The following is a 15,691-nucleotide window of genomic DNA, read 5'->3' as shown; positions in this document are numbered from 1 at the left end:
ATGCGACCACATTATAAAATAATTAAATAAGTGATTTTTATTACTGTAGCAAATGCCTTTGACCCCATTCAATATGGTATGTATGTACCTAGAATTAGTTCAACATCTCCGGAAGATCCCATTGATGATTTATATTACATGATAGCATAAAAAATGTTTTCTCCTTTGTAATAATAATTGTCCTATTGAAAACCATAAAACTGTAACTTTAGGGTACAGTTATTTGCAAGACCTGCTGCGAACAGTTGATTAAGCGATGTTATAATTTTGATTATACATACAATACCTGAATGCAATTATTATATCAAGTAACCTATACCCACCTTTGAAACTACTGCGTAAAGTTAGCGGAGGAAAGTAAGCCCCACAAGTAACTTTATACTGGGCATAGCATTAATTTTGAAAATTCTACTGCTGAATAGCACTAAATAATGGTGTTATATAACGGGAATTACTGCTCGAATTTTTATCAATATATAAAACGATGAATGCAATTTTTAATCTCGTACAAATAAAACTTACGAAATTTCGATCGACACCAAGTTACACTAGACACTACATTTTTAGGGGCAGGTTTGACCTATTGATTGGCAATAGGTCCCAGTATATACCACTGCATCAGTTATATAGATTTGCCGACTTATAGAACAATTTCAAATAGGGCAAGATGTAATCTGTATTTGATTGTATATCTTTATAGTCTACAGATACTCGTATTTCTACACATATCGTATAAATAACTTATTTAAATTTGAAACACCTCTACATTTTACTTGACAGTACTAATTTTAATGATTATACATTATAATTACGTATTATATTACTATTTCTTTTTTAAGAGCTTATTAATTATAAACATGCGTATCACATAGAAAACAAAGTATTATAAAAAAAAGATTAGTATCTATTATACACAGGTCGCTATTGGCAGACTTTCTCCTCCTGTGACAACTCAAACGTGAATCAAACATCACACCTTCCTGCATCAACCACTGCTTTACAATTTACATAGTATACTCGACCATCGAACATACGTCATACTCTAACTAGGTGCGTGGACCCGCACTCACACACAATACACAAGGTGCATAGCACATTATTATATAATATAATATGTATTAGCCATTAGGTATACACTTGCACAAATATTGAAAAGTCGTTTTCTCGCGTTTTCGGCAAGTTCCGTGTAAGACGATGCCATGACTCATGTTTCAATATTAAAAATAACGTGTCTCATCCGTGGTATACCTATAGTATAAAATATTGTAAAAAAACAGAAACAATGACGACGACGCCACAAACCGAAGTTTTCACACCCCCATCCCCTCCCACCTAGACAGAAGTGGACGTAGACAGCAAATTACCGGGTTGAAAACCCAGCCATCGGTACCACCACCACCACAACAACAACAACAACAACAACAATATCAGGACGACTTGTATATACTTACGGAGTTTCGAGCGACTTTGCGCCGCCGCTGATGGCACACTATAAATCATTCACCGTCTTGGGGTATGACGACGACAACAATATTACTATAATGAATGGATTTATGTTTACGCCCGCTACTTAAATTTGACTGATTATATTAAATTATATTTTACGCAATGATAACGGGACGGGAGCGCGTTATTATTGGCTAATATACAGTAGCAATTCAAACCACCTCCATACCACGAACTCTAATCGTCGATCGCAAAAACCTACAAAAATAAATAACATTAACAAATATCTTTTTTTTTTTTGGTATCGTTTTGTTCCTGTTCTTTATTATTATAATAAAAATTATTTTTATTTTCACACACAAAGTATATATGTGCGAAAATTTAACATCAAAGCAAGATACAAAAATAGTAAGTAATTCATTATCATATAACACACGCAACACACATAATATCTCATTAAAACTTTTTAGTGTCTTGTTGCTATCAAAAAAAAAATATTTATATACAATACTATAATATGATAATGATAATAATAATAAATTAAAAATTACGATATAACAATAAAAGTTTGAAACGAATTCCTCTCCAGCGGCTTCACAACGATGACGTCAATTGGCGGAGAGATGACAATATTTTAAAATGATCAACACACGCATTTCTTACACAAATATAAATTAACTCGAAGTAAACAAATAAATTTAAATATCCCTGTCTAAAAAAAAGCCTTTAAAAACATTTTTTTAAATAATATAAAAATATAATTGTTTTAACGATTTAGCCTGAAATAAATACTAACATAAACACTAATATTATGTATACATAAGTGTTCAAAAAAACTATTTAGTAATATTCGCCTACTTTAAAACTCAATACAATATTGTTATATACATACGTAGATGTGTGTGTATATATATATATATAAATAAAAGTAATAAATTATCTAGCCATATGGATTTTTTCAATTTATGTTATATATAATATATAATATATATATTATTTATATATTAATATTATTAATATATATATAGTATATTTCTTTATTGTACAAATTTCAATTCGGATCTTTCAACTCATGAGCTCAGTACCTGAAAAAAAAATATTAAATTATATTATTACTTACAATTTCAGCGTTTTATTTACATTTTAAATGAGGAAAGGGTAAACTGCAGGGGTTAATTATCAAATTAATTTATTAGGCTATTTCAATAGATTTGTTAGGTTCTTGGAATTATGAAATATATGTAAACAAATCTACTAAAAACAAATGTTTATCGTTTCCGATTTGTCATGCTCGATATTTTTAATGATAATTTGAAAGAAAAAAATCCAAAGGGCAATTTTTAACGGTGACGGTGTATCCTTAACACGGCAGCTGGCCGCGATTGGCTTACAATCGTTAGCTGAGTGTATAACGCAGGGGGGGGGGGACTCGCCAAGTGATTGAGGTGAAAATAATCTACACGGGCCGGACAGGGGACTTTAGCGCAGTGGTCTTTCGCGGTATACGACGCCAATCGTAACTATTACTATATACATCACGTGTCAGGGCAATAATAATCATAATAATAATAATGAATTAAATTGTTAACGATGTCGGAGAGAAAATAAAACGCACCGAAGGAACAGCAGTAGAAGAAGGGACAAAAAAAATAATAACTACAAACGGCCAAGTGCATCATGCATCGTCGTCGGGTCCCACGTGAATTGCACGTATGTAATATAATAATATAGTGGTGCGAATATGTTCGCGCAGCAGCGCACGTCATATTATTAATATCATGATTATTATCGTTGCAGATTTACGGTCGCTAAACACATATTATATACGTTATGTACATACATCGTGTATACTGTACAGGGTTTCTTAGTTTAATTGACGATAAAAACGGGTATACAAGAGTCTAGGATAGCCCGAGTACGGTACGGTGTACACGACGCGATTACTGTATGTGTGCGTGTGTCGGAGGAAAAAAATAAATATTACTTTACACGATACGCACATACAATACGGAGAGATCTGAATTCGAATGGCGCTAATTGGGCGGCTATATAGAGTATAATATATTATAGAATATAGATGACTGTATAGTGTATACTGTATACGGACACCGGTGACAAGACTCAAATCCTGTTGGCATAACATTAATATAATATAATAAACTCTCGATATTATAAATTATAATATTACAGCTTAAATTATTTGTCGTTCTGTAAGATTCGTTATGCGGTCTTAGGCAAGAGTTTTAGTATAGAATACTATAGAGTATAGATGATCCCAAATCTCAATTAGATTCTACATTTGAATCAAAATTATTATTTTACAAACACAATGTTTAGTGTTTCTTTTAACTGTGGATATATTTTGTATTAAAATAGATCTCAAATATGGTAAACTTATTTTTATCACTAACATTTCTACTTAAGCATACCCCATCGCGTTCACACTTAATATTAGTTTAATTTGGTGTGTATCCATAATTTCATAACTCACATCCTACTAAAAACTTCAATTGTTAATTAAAAGAAGATAGGTCAAAATTAAATAGTAAAATATAATAACTAACTGCTAGCCAAAGAAAAAATCAAATTTAAAGTTTCCATAAAAAAATAATTTGAATCGTAAAATTTTAAGTAGGTATTAGTTAGTTCCCAGCTTCGAAATATATACATAGGTATTATAGTGTTGAGCGTTTTAAAGCAACTTTGAGTGACGTGACTCGGGAAAGTTTTTGACGTTATTACCCCGCATGCCGAGACCATAAGATGAGGGGAAGAAGCAGGCCGACAGTAGCGGGGAGTGTGTGTACCGACCGGAAATGACACGGCCGCGACATAATGATGATTACGATGATATTATGCGTTGCGGTAATTGCGGCACCGTCACCGCCTCTTGTCCTCCCGCAAGAATTTCAATAATACAACAACAACCAACGTACGCATATTATAATGTACCTACATATATGCATCATGACTTCCGCCGTCTCGTTTTACGTGATTACGATTTTTCGAATTCGGGTGGTCACCGCGGTCTTGCTTCTCGTAATAATAATAATAATAATAATAATAATAATAATAATAATAAGTCTATAGTGGGTTAAAAGTCAAAACGGAAATAATCAGGTGGAAACGCGATTGCGGCTTTGTATATAATACCCAGAGGCAATATAATAATGCCGTCATCGTCGACGTCGTCGTTGTTGTCCAATGTCAACAGCTCTCCGCAAGAATACGAGCGTGTCCACTGAACTATATATATGTACAGACACACAGACGCACGCACATTCGGAAATTATAAGGGAATTTATTTGTCTACCTATCAAGTTAGGTTTTTTATTTTTTTTAAAGCACTGCAACGAAACTGCCTCATGATTTTTTATTTTTCATACCGTTTTAAGTTAGTGTCAATTTTAATACAATACTCGTTGTTGTGCTGAACCCCGGCGCAATCAGTTACGCATGACTATTAGAATGTGAAATATTCTATTTACGAGAGAAACGAAACATTTAATAGAAGTACAATATTATTATAACGTGGAAGATATATGATAATAAATAATGTGATGATGTGATGAGCATTCGTATGCAGGATAGTACAGCATCAAAAAATTTAATGAAGAGAAAACACTATTTTACCGAAATACTATACGATTCGATTATTTAACTAAGACTATGTTCAGAATAAAAAATTGTTACAGAATTATGTACGATGTGTTAGTTAGTTAAGTAAGTAATGGTAATAAAGACATAGCGTCAGTAATTAATAGTTTTAATTCAATCTCAATGCGTATATAACAATGCGTGTGAAATGAAAAAAAAACGCGTCAAGAAATACAAACACAGGAAGCTGGCACATCCGAACAATAATAGCTCATATAATGTCCCCTTATATTATGCGGTACAAATGAGTGTTAAAGCCACCAAAGTGTTTTCTCACATTCCATCATCGTTCTGTCACACTATATAGTATGATCTAGTTTAAAAACGAATCTTTCTAAGGGACAATCCGTTACGGTTCGATTTTATATTTAAAAAAATTAATGCATGTGAACAACTAACCTTTGAAACCAGCTTCTTCCTCGGCGACGAATTCTGGCAGATCTTCAGTAGGTTCGTCAAACTGTAAAAAAAAAATTTATTTAAAATGGAAAACGGTTTTTAAACATTGAAAATATTGTACAGTAGTATATTTTTATAAGTTCAGTAGAATACCCTAGAGAACGGAATAGGTCTAAAAATTCTGCAAACATTAGATTATTTAAGTAGGTACTATAATTAAACGTACCAACATCATTATAGAATAAAAGTAGTAAATTATTATTGGTAGTAGCCAACTCCCCAAAATGTATTTATTTTGACTTCATATCTATGACTGTTAATTTACTAAATACTCATTGCAAAAATAGCTCTAAGTATATTTAGTAAGGACAATATTTTACGTGTATACCTACAAATTGTTATAAGATTTTTTCGTAGTAGTCATATTAAAAACTTTATTTAAACTAAATTTTACACCACCGTCTTTTTTAAACACGATAATTGACATGATTACGCGATAATATTCAAACACATAAGCTAAATGCTGATAATAATGTGAATATACCGTGTCAGATGAGCAGAGGTAAAGCGCACTTCAGAACAAAAACACGTGATTGGTGTTTCAAAAATGTATGGCGAGATAATACACTTTTGTATTGCTTACACATAAATTTGATATGCTATGGGGAGTGTAACAGCATAATATAAGTATTCTTTTTTATTTTTTCAATACTGAAAATAGAATTTTTCTGTTTTAAAAATATTTAGATATCATATAGTTTATCTTTTTAAATTATTTTAAATCTCAATATGTTTGTTTTAAATTAAGTTGAACTAGTCGTAAAAGAACATTTTGAATTCAAAAATTACCTAGGTTACCTAGGCTAGGTATAGACTTCTTTTAAATGTTTTATGAGCATTTTTAAAAAGGTACTCTTTTAATTCTATTTTTTTTTATAGATACTTTTCAAACGAGTCTTACTTCAAAAAATGGGGTTATTTTAAAAAATCATAAAAATAAGCTAGGTACTCTTGACTTAGATCAATTTTTTAACGATCAAAAAGCGGGTAAGTGGATGTCGCTCTACTGTACATTAGGTGTCTAGGAGGTCGCTGTAATGGATGGTATTAAATTTGATTTCAATGATATCATAATATCATATTGTATACGAAAAATTATTTTGATTTTATATATTCTACAACAAAAAATTTACTGATGGAGATTTTAAAAAGTTATAGGTAGGTACTATTATATTTAAGACTATAGTTTATCCGATTATGTTTTGGTTTGTTCAATTTAAGACATTAAGTTAGGAAATAAGCGAATTTAATTTATGACCTGAAATGACTTCAAATTATTAAATTGAACATAATATATAGATGGGGAAATAGCAATAATAATAATATTTGCACGTTATAATGCACCTATAATATATTTACCTATGAATACCTACATTGTATGGTGACTGATGAGTGTATAAATATCACAACAGTCTAGACCTCATTACATATTATCAATAGTTAAAGTTGACCGATATTTAATATTTAAACAAAACATCCCGTTTGGACACGCATAGTACGTAGGCGGTGGGTGTATAAATAAGTGTAGTTAATATAGTCGTTTCTGTAAGGAAAAAACTTATAAACAATTAATTTTTTTTTCGGCTAACCTATTAGTAAAATAAAGTATTCACACATGGTGACTTATAATTCCAATACTGCATGTACAGTAGACATATTAGGTATTAATATCACGTATGTGTGGTCTTTCTGCTCTGGCGACGTGAGGGATGCGATGATAACATCCTATTATTATGAATAGAAAAAAAAACGGCAATTTAAATAATTTTCAATTAGACACGGCCAATTTAATATTTCGTACAAGCCGGCGAGAGAAACTATATTATTAATATACAGATGGAAAAAAAACGTTTAAGAAGAAACCTCCACGCGAGCACACCTCTAGTGGGCGGCGAAGTCATCGTTTCATTAACCCATTAGACGATTTACTCCGGCAGTCTAAGGGTTGTTGTTAAGTAATTTTTTTATTTATTTTTTTTCCTATATATTATAATTAAATATTATCATTGCTCCTCTCTTTCGGCGAGCAGTATACACACACTCGGAGGGTACATAATATATATACTATATACTATATAATATACTATATATATGCGTGCCGTACACATGGCGCCGATGCGTGAACGGTTTTGTATTCTACACTTCATATATTATCACGACGATGGCACATGTGTACATGCATGTATATATATATATATGGGTGACAAGTCGACGCCGTGGGAACGAGCCTGGAGGTCTGGACGCACATGTACCGTTTTTCGGGATCAAACTGCTGATATATATATAGAGAGAGAGAGAGATAGTTTATTCGGGAGAGCGAAAGCGCCCTACGTGTGCATATGGTGTCAACCCGTTACGCGGTATACGGTAGGTTGATCTGCAGTGCTTTCCGAGCACACACGAGCGCGTATGTATACCTTCTAACAAAAAAAAAAAAGGCCATTGTCCCCTTTACCTCCTCGTCACGTGCACAGTAGAGTCATGGGCTACCGCCGCGTTAGGCTCTCAAGGCGTCCCGGGAGACACGAAATACGTCACGGTATATACAAAGACGTCAAAAATTTTACGAAACTCTCGCAATCAGGTCATTAACGTCGAAATCATAAGCCCCGATAGTTCCAAACACGGTACATATATATGATCGATTTCAATTATTTTATTAAAATTTCAAAACGACTGCACTGTATAATATAATGCTTTTGTTTTTAACCAATAAACTGAAAGCGTAATAACTAGGGCCATCTAGAAGTTAATATGACCAGAAATTAAACAAGAACAATCTGGAATAAGCAAATTAATAAACAACATTAAACTATTTTAGCCTTATAAGTAATATTAACGTTTTTGAGAACGCATTAATCAATATAAAAATGGAAAAATATTAATAACATATATTATATCTCGAGTATCATAGTAATTTCATTTGTAAAAAACGGAACGTTGGCTTGGATAGGTTTTTTTCGTATGTATGGAAAATGTAAAATATCAATTATAATAAGATACTTGTCATCGTCCAACGACGGTGTAAACAAATTAATGCATACATATAATTTGAATACATAAATTTGGTATGAGTGATAAAAAAAAGGGAAGCTATAAATGCCACGAATTATTATTGTTTGTTTAAGGCAGGTGATGGCCGGCCGCCGGTTGGAAGGAAAAAACACATACACACCAAAGTAAATGGAGCACCGGGCAATTATTATACTCGGGGATTCCGGAGACGAACGGAAAAAAAACTAACCTGGTAATTCACGGAGCACGTGTCTCGGGTACCAGACACGATCGCGTTTCAGTAGATACGTACACAGAAAAAATAACGGAAGACGAAAACGCGTTGCCATCGGTGAAAAAAAAACCAAAGTAAATAGTTTATTTCAATCGGAACCCATTCAATTCAGCTGCCGACAGATCAACTCGATCGTTATTATATTATATATAAGTACCCATGGACATATCTACCTTAAGCTTTTTTTTTGTTTTCGAAACAATACACATCATCTGCAATACCCGAACTGTTGAATATTTATTAAAAGATGTAATAGCACTGTGTGCTTTGGGTTGTGCAGGTGAATCGCCGGAGTGTGGTGTTCACGAATCATTTGACGTGCAAGTCATCCATTATAATATAATCGGAGTGCGCGATAAATGGCGGTGGTGTACCGCAACCGATTTTCGATGCATGTAATATGATATGCATTATATACGCGGGTAATCGTATTATGATGGCGGCGTCGAAGAACGCAATTAAAAAAAAACTTATTTCCAGACAAACGATCCAAAAACAACTTAAATATTATTATTTTATATTCTTTTAAATTTCCCATCAAATCAACGGAGCTAGGTTTAATAGTTGTATACAATAAGTTTCAAACATCAGCTGATAATAATACATCAACACGATAAACGTTGACTATCAATATCGACTTTTGTTTCTTCTGCTACCACCATATTCACAAGGGCATAGGGGGGCTCAGCCCCTCTAAAAATTTGTATTGTAATTTAAGTATTAAATCCTATATTAATTATAAAATCTATAAAGTAAACTTTGAAGATATTATTTTCTTAAGTTTAAACAACAATTCATTATTGATATGTTTTTCATAGTAGATACCGCCGATACCGCATCAACACACACGACATAATATAGGTTTAATAATTATATTATTACGAATATAATAGGTATAATGGTAGGTATATTACTGATTATTAGTGTGTTAACTGTTTTTAGAATTGATTTTTGTTAGTGCAATAGCCGCATTACGACGTTAAATACTTCTATTTCAATCCCCGCCTTTGTTATTCATAACTCATAACGCTATTGCTTAACGGTTTATGAATTTAATAATTTGTTTAAAACACAGTCTGCGATCTAAAGGGTCTTCAAGTTTTCAGTTTTGTACTGCTATACTATTTTAATAATAAATATATTATGAAATATTATATCACATAAGGTAATACATTTTGTAGGTATCCAAAACAGGCATGAGGGAGCAAAGCACCACGGGTCGATTTTTATTAAAATATGTATCCCTTCCAAATCAAAAACTGAAATTTCACATATGGCTGATCCACAAGTTGATTTCTTTAACCAAACTTCAAGATGCATTGCACCGATAACAATTTAATTAAACCGCGTTCACACATCTACCATAGCCACACCCGTTACATTTACCTATAATGGTATGTAACAACTTCAAGCTTTTATTTTTATTATTATTACGTTATTGGTAATCTGAGTGCGATAGTGGCTTTCGCTAAATTCTATAGGTTCATCCCGCTCTTAGTTCTTTCTATAAGTATTGAAACTATGCCAATTAGAACATATATTGCGTTTGATATTGTTATGTAAAATCGAAATATTGCACAGAATTATTGGATAAATCATTTTTAACTAATTAATTACGTAGATATAGAAACCACAGGAAGACACATACGATGATGTGAGTATAAAGTGTATTTCCTTACTATGTTTTTTTTATAGATAAACTATAATTTCATATTTTAATTGTCCTAGATAATTATGTGTGATGTGAAAACTCAGGGTATCAAGTAAGCATACATTAAAAGTCGTTACGCATTACAATAAACTTGGTTGGAGATTATTTGATATCTAGTGGGTTTGTTGTATAAAAAAAAATACTTATATTTCAGAGGACAAATAAATCATTGTCAACATTTAAGCAGCAGAAAGGTCAATAAATATAGTAATATTATCCTGATCAGTTCGAGAGCTTAACTCTATCTGTGGCAACCATTCACTTCACCGGGATATCTTTTAAAAAAAATACTTTACAAAATATATTCCAAATATTCTCAAGCCACACACAATACATAGAAACAACTATTTACTTATATTCCAGATACTGTTTGCAATATGGCAATATTTCAGTTCAAATCATAACCATAAGTTCATATTTCACTTTAATTATTTATATTTTATTAATCTGTTTAGTATTTATAATGCAAATATAACTTTAACCACCTCGAAGTAATAAGTACCTATTAAAATGTATAATAACAGCATGTACCGACGTACAACAAAATAAATGAAGAATAAATTAATTTTACAATTATGTTTTTTTTATTATTATTATATTTGTTGTTAACATTCATTCGGATATGGGAGCTCAAATACGTATTGGGTGACACCTTTATCAATAGGTAATTGATTATAGGTGATACTGTAAAGAGGTTATTTAAAGGTATAGCATAATCGTAATAAAAACTACCAATAGAAATTTAAGGTATAAATTATTACTAATAATAAATATTATAAATATAGATATATTTTTTTTTACTTAGTTAAATTTAATTTTCATTAAATTTATCTTAACTATTAAGTTTTAATAAAAATATTTCTGATGATTAGTCAATAAATTCTGCTTACCTTTGCTAGAATTAATGTATCAGGAAGAATTTCTAGGTCAGCCAATGTAGCTTCATTATCATCCAACCTAACACCTTCCGCTGTTTTCAGATGCTGATCATTGGGCATGACGTTGAATGCGCCCATGATCTGCGAACACAAAACGTCAACATTTAAATCACCGTTAATAAACTCGTTTTGCAGTTTATTATAAAATGTAATTTGAAAAATGAATCAATATGCTGTCCAATTATGTTTATCTATTTTTAATTTGACAATCACAGCTGCACAACAAAACAATTATAATGTTATGATACTAAACAAAATGTATTAAAATACATTCAAAAATATTATAATAGAATGAGAAGTAATATAAATATAGTATTTTTTTTTTGTCAATTAACAATTAGTATCTATACAATAACTATCATTATCACGGACACATAATGATCATGACTAAGTAGGGACTCGTAATACATATAATATTATTTTATTACATATAGTAAACATTCTTTGTGTTAAGTAATTAAAGAAAATAAGACATTTGTATATACGTAAAAAAAAATAACAAACAAAACTTACGGTGATCAATACCCTCCCCCCCCCAAATTGACATTTGTTAAGACAGTATGCAGAATTGTTAGTGGATGACACTTGTGCCACGACTAGCCCGGACAAAATGTAATGTTTTTATTGTCGGGTGCAATTAAAATAATCCCGGAGAAGGATTAAAGGCCTGTGGATTTTGATTTTCTATAATCTCAGAATATATCAGTTAATCAATGTCAGCTAGTTAGTTGATTGCAGGTGCTAAGTAAACTCTGGTCAGTCTGTTTTCTCCGTAAGTACATTTTATTGTTACGGATTTATAGTTAAATGATTAAGTCGTAGAAAATTAAGTGTACAACAAGACACATGAATAATAAGCGCACGGCATATAACATAGAAGTAGTAACATACGAAAAATGACATTTGAAAAGTTCACACGGCAACGATTAAAACGTCAAACAAAACGCGATGGTAGAAAAAATCGAATGAATAAGTTTAGTGTGTTGCATCAAGTTTATAAGCGAAAAAAATTAAAAGGGTTCTGAGTTATCCAATGTCCAGCCAATTTAGCTCAGAGGGTGGGAAAGTTCTCTCGGGTAAAGTTCACACTCTAACACACAGTTACAATTTCGCAGAGCAGTTAATCACGTCCGCCCGGTGTCCGATACACTCTCTCGTATATACACAGTGTGTGTAAAACCTTTGAATTATGATTAAAGATATACCGAGTGGAGATTGGATGGAAGAGAGACGAGACGGTGCATTGGTAAGAGCGAGAGGGTGAGATAGAAGGAAAGGGTGACTTCTTCGCAGTAAAAAGCTATTCGGCCTTAGGGGGTTTTGCTGTCGGGGCCAGCACTTACGGTCATTTAACCCTCTCCTAACCTTCATCTGAATGTTCTAGATTAATAATAGAACGGTAAACTGTTTTTTGTCGTCCTTTGGTCCAGCCTGACGTCATTAATATTTCCTCTTCCCTCGCTCCTCCCTCAACAGTCAACTGCTAAGGGTCCGAGCAGTAGCAGCAGCAGTTATGATAACGAATTCGGCGCTTAAATACACATACTACACACCCTCCTAACACTATTACCATTTGCTCACTCGACATTTGCATCCCTCAAACGGATTTGTCTCCGGCGGATTACCCGCTCAGTTGATAACGTTCTTATAAATTATACCAATTAAGACGGTCCGAGTAGAGTAATTACAGTTACGTCTTTATAAATATTAGAAACGATTAAAATAAATTTTAAATTATATTTAGTTGATTTTAAACGAACATAGTCAAGAATAATTCTTAAAAATAGATCTTCGATTTGACTAGACCAAGTTGCACTTACAATACAATTTCTGAACATTAAGTCACTGTAATGTTCAAAAATAGTTCAAAAATATTTCGTTGTTAAGTATATAAGATCATAATCATATACTTCGAATAATTTAAATTGAATTTTTAAATTACAATTTAAAGTTTATATAATTTGAAAAATAAATATAGCGCTCAGTACTATCTTAAAACACGATTGATAATTATGGATATTATCAAAATATTTTTAGAACTACAAATTCAATAAAACAGAAAAAAATCTTTAAAATAGTTGTTATTGTCAATATAAAATATTTTCGTTTAAGAATAGGAATAATATTTTTTTAATATTACAGGCTGCCTGAAAATGTTTATTACAATAAATTATATACTATTATGTTTGATATAAAAAAATACCCGGTTTAATATTTCAAAGTTTAAAAGTTGTTGTTTCACAGCGTTTACATTTCAAATAGTATATATTAAGTGATACTGTAATGTATGTCACATATGGTACCTAGAGGGATTATATTATGATATTACCATTGAGAATTGACATAGTTATCCGTTAGACACAAAAATAGGACCTGAGATTTATTTACCACTTATTCTCATATCGAGTATACAACTGCGTTTTTATTCGAATAAAATTACAACCATATAGCCTCCTATCAACTGACGATTGTGTAGACTGAAAAACATTTCGGAATGCATATTACAATATTTAAATACAATTATTAAACACTCCTAAGTTTGTGGCCAACATTGACGACTGATAATCAAATAATATCATTGCCGGTTCTAGTCGATAATATAATTTAGCGTTTTCTTCGGTACGATAATCACTGCGGTCGCGTTAAAGTGGTTACATTGGTCGAGTTTTCCATTTGCCGTTCTACGCCGCCCATAATAAGTGCGTGTCGTAAAAAACAATTGTTTCAGTCGAGGTGATGTGATGGTGGTGGTGGTAGATGGCAAGAGGAAGGGAAAATCAACATAAAAAACCAAGATTGCGGCGGCGGCAGTTAAACGCCACCAGCGCGTCGCGAAATATTCTGCCCGGGGCGTCCTGTAGCGCTGCTACTTCGACTGCAGTCTGCGCGAGTTCGCCCCGTGTTTTTAATGACTCAATATATAGTATAGAATAACAACACAATAATAATATAAATTTCACCACGACGGCTTTGGCTATTGTGGGTTGTCCAAGCACGCATAAAGAAAATTTATAATATATAAAGCCATCCGCACACGGATCATGTATCTCCCACAATAATAAACGAGTATCATTCTCGTTTCACACCTTTAAATTTCTGAACCCGTAATGATTATAACAACCTCATAGTGGCCAAACATTGAAATCTATTCCGCATTCCAATAAATATTTTTGAGTTTGACGAAATCAGTAACGTATTTGTCACAAAACCATTACTTGAGGGAACCTCAAAAAGTACTTATCTATAACAGAAAATTCAAATTCAAATTCGAACCACACAATTTTATACCACAGTTGGTCGTAGTTGAAAGTACCTACTTTAAACAAAAATATTATTGACTTTAGAATGTCAGCCACATACACACGCGAACAAGTCTCCGACAAGATTCTACAACACAATTGCATTAAGCTTGAAGTTTTGAAATGTTCAAAGCTGTCAAGTTCTAACCAACTGACTTTACTGAGAAAACGAGGAAGATGAAATGGGTTGAAGTGTGTGAATACACGTCTAGTATAATAACCAAGGACTAAGTTTAGCTAACATGTGTCTTTCAAAATGACTTTGCTTGAATATACAATATAGATTATAAGCATTGATACCTGCAGGTGTAATGTACATTTTAGTAGAATTCGAATTTTATATAAACAAACGTTTCATATTATGGTTTATTTATTAAAAGTATTGAAACTCTTGAATATTATTTTGATTCTTTAAAAACTTTCTTAATATGAGTTGTTTTAAGTCTTAACACCAAATATTAATACTTCATTTGATAAATAATGATTAGTGCTATGTGAGGTTTATGGTACCTACACATAGAAAATGTTAATGCGTTGTTTCGATATTGTATGATGTATGTGCAGACGTAATTATATTAATAAAACAAAATAATTATTTCAATTGTTGGAATTTTATAAAAGTATCGTAAAAACTTTAAACCGGTCTAGTTCAATTACTCTTGTCAAATTAAATTGTAATAAATACGACGCACACACACGCACAGATATAATACGATTTCTGTGATGGAGAATCTTAAGTATTCTAACGTTATCACAACTCACAAGTATGCATTTTAGTTTAATGGTAACCGTAATAACTAATAATCAATTATTTTATGACAAAAATCGAGTAGAATGTATCAACATTTTTTCCTATAAAACGTTATACTCGTAGATTAACATTGCATTTAAA

General features: G+C 32.0%; 1 protein-coding gene across 1 annotated transcript in view; it reads right to left on the bottom strand.

Moving 5' to 3' along the window:
• Nucleotides 1-1,734: 1,734 nt before the first annotated feature.
• Nucleotides 1,735-15,691, bottom strand: part of LOC111033572 (ubiquitin carboxyl-terminal hydrolase 48-like) — a 40,788-nt gene continuing 26,831 nt past the window's right edge. Inside the window, exons 16-18 of the mRNA XM_022314366.1 lie at nt 11,453-11,581; nt 5,503-5,563; nt 1,735-2,531 (exon numbers count right to left, since the gene is read on the bottom strand). Coding sequence (XP_022170058.1) covers nt 2,512-2,531; nt 5,503-5,563; nt 11,453-11,581 — 210 coding nt within the window. The 3' untranslated portion in view covers nt 1,735-2,511. The remainder of the gene's footprint in view (nt 2,532-5,502; nt 5,564-11,452; nt 11,582-15,691) is intronic.

This window comes from Myzus persicae, unplaced genomic scaffold (assembly GCF_001856785.1).
Source record: "Myzus persicae strain clone G006 unplaced genomic scaffold, MPER_G0061.0, whole genome shotgun sequence".
Lineage (NCBI taxonomy): Eukaryota > Metazoa > Arthropoda > Insecta > Hemiptera > Aphididae > Myzus > Myzus persicae.
Note: the sequence above shows the minus strand (reverse complement) of the source record. Positions and strands in the feature narration are given on the sequence as shown.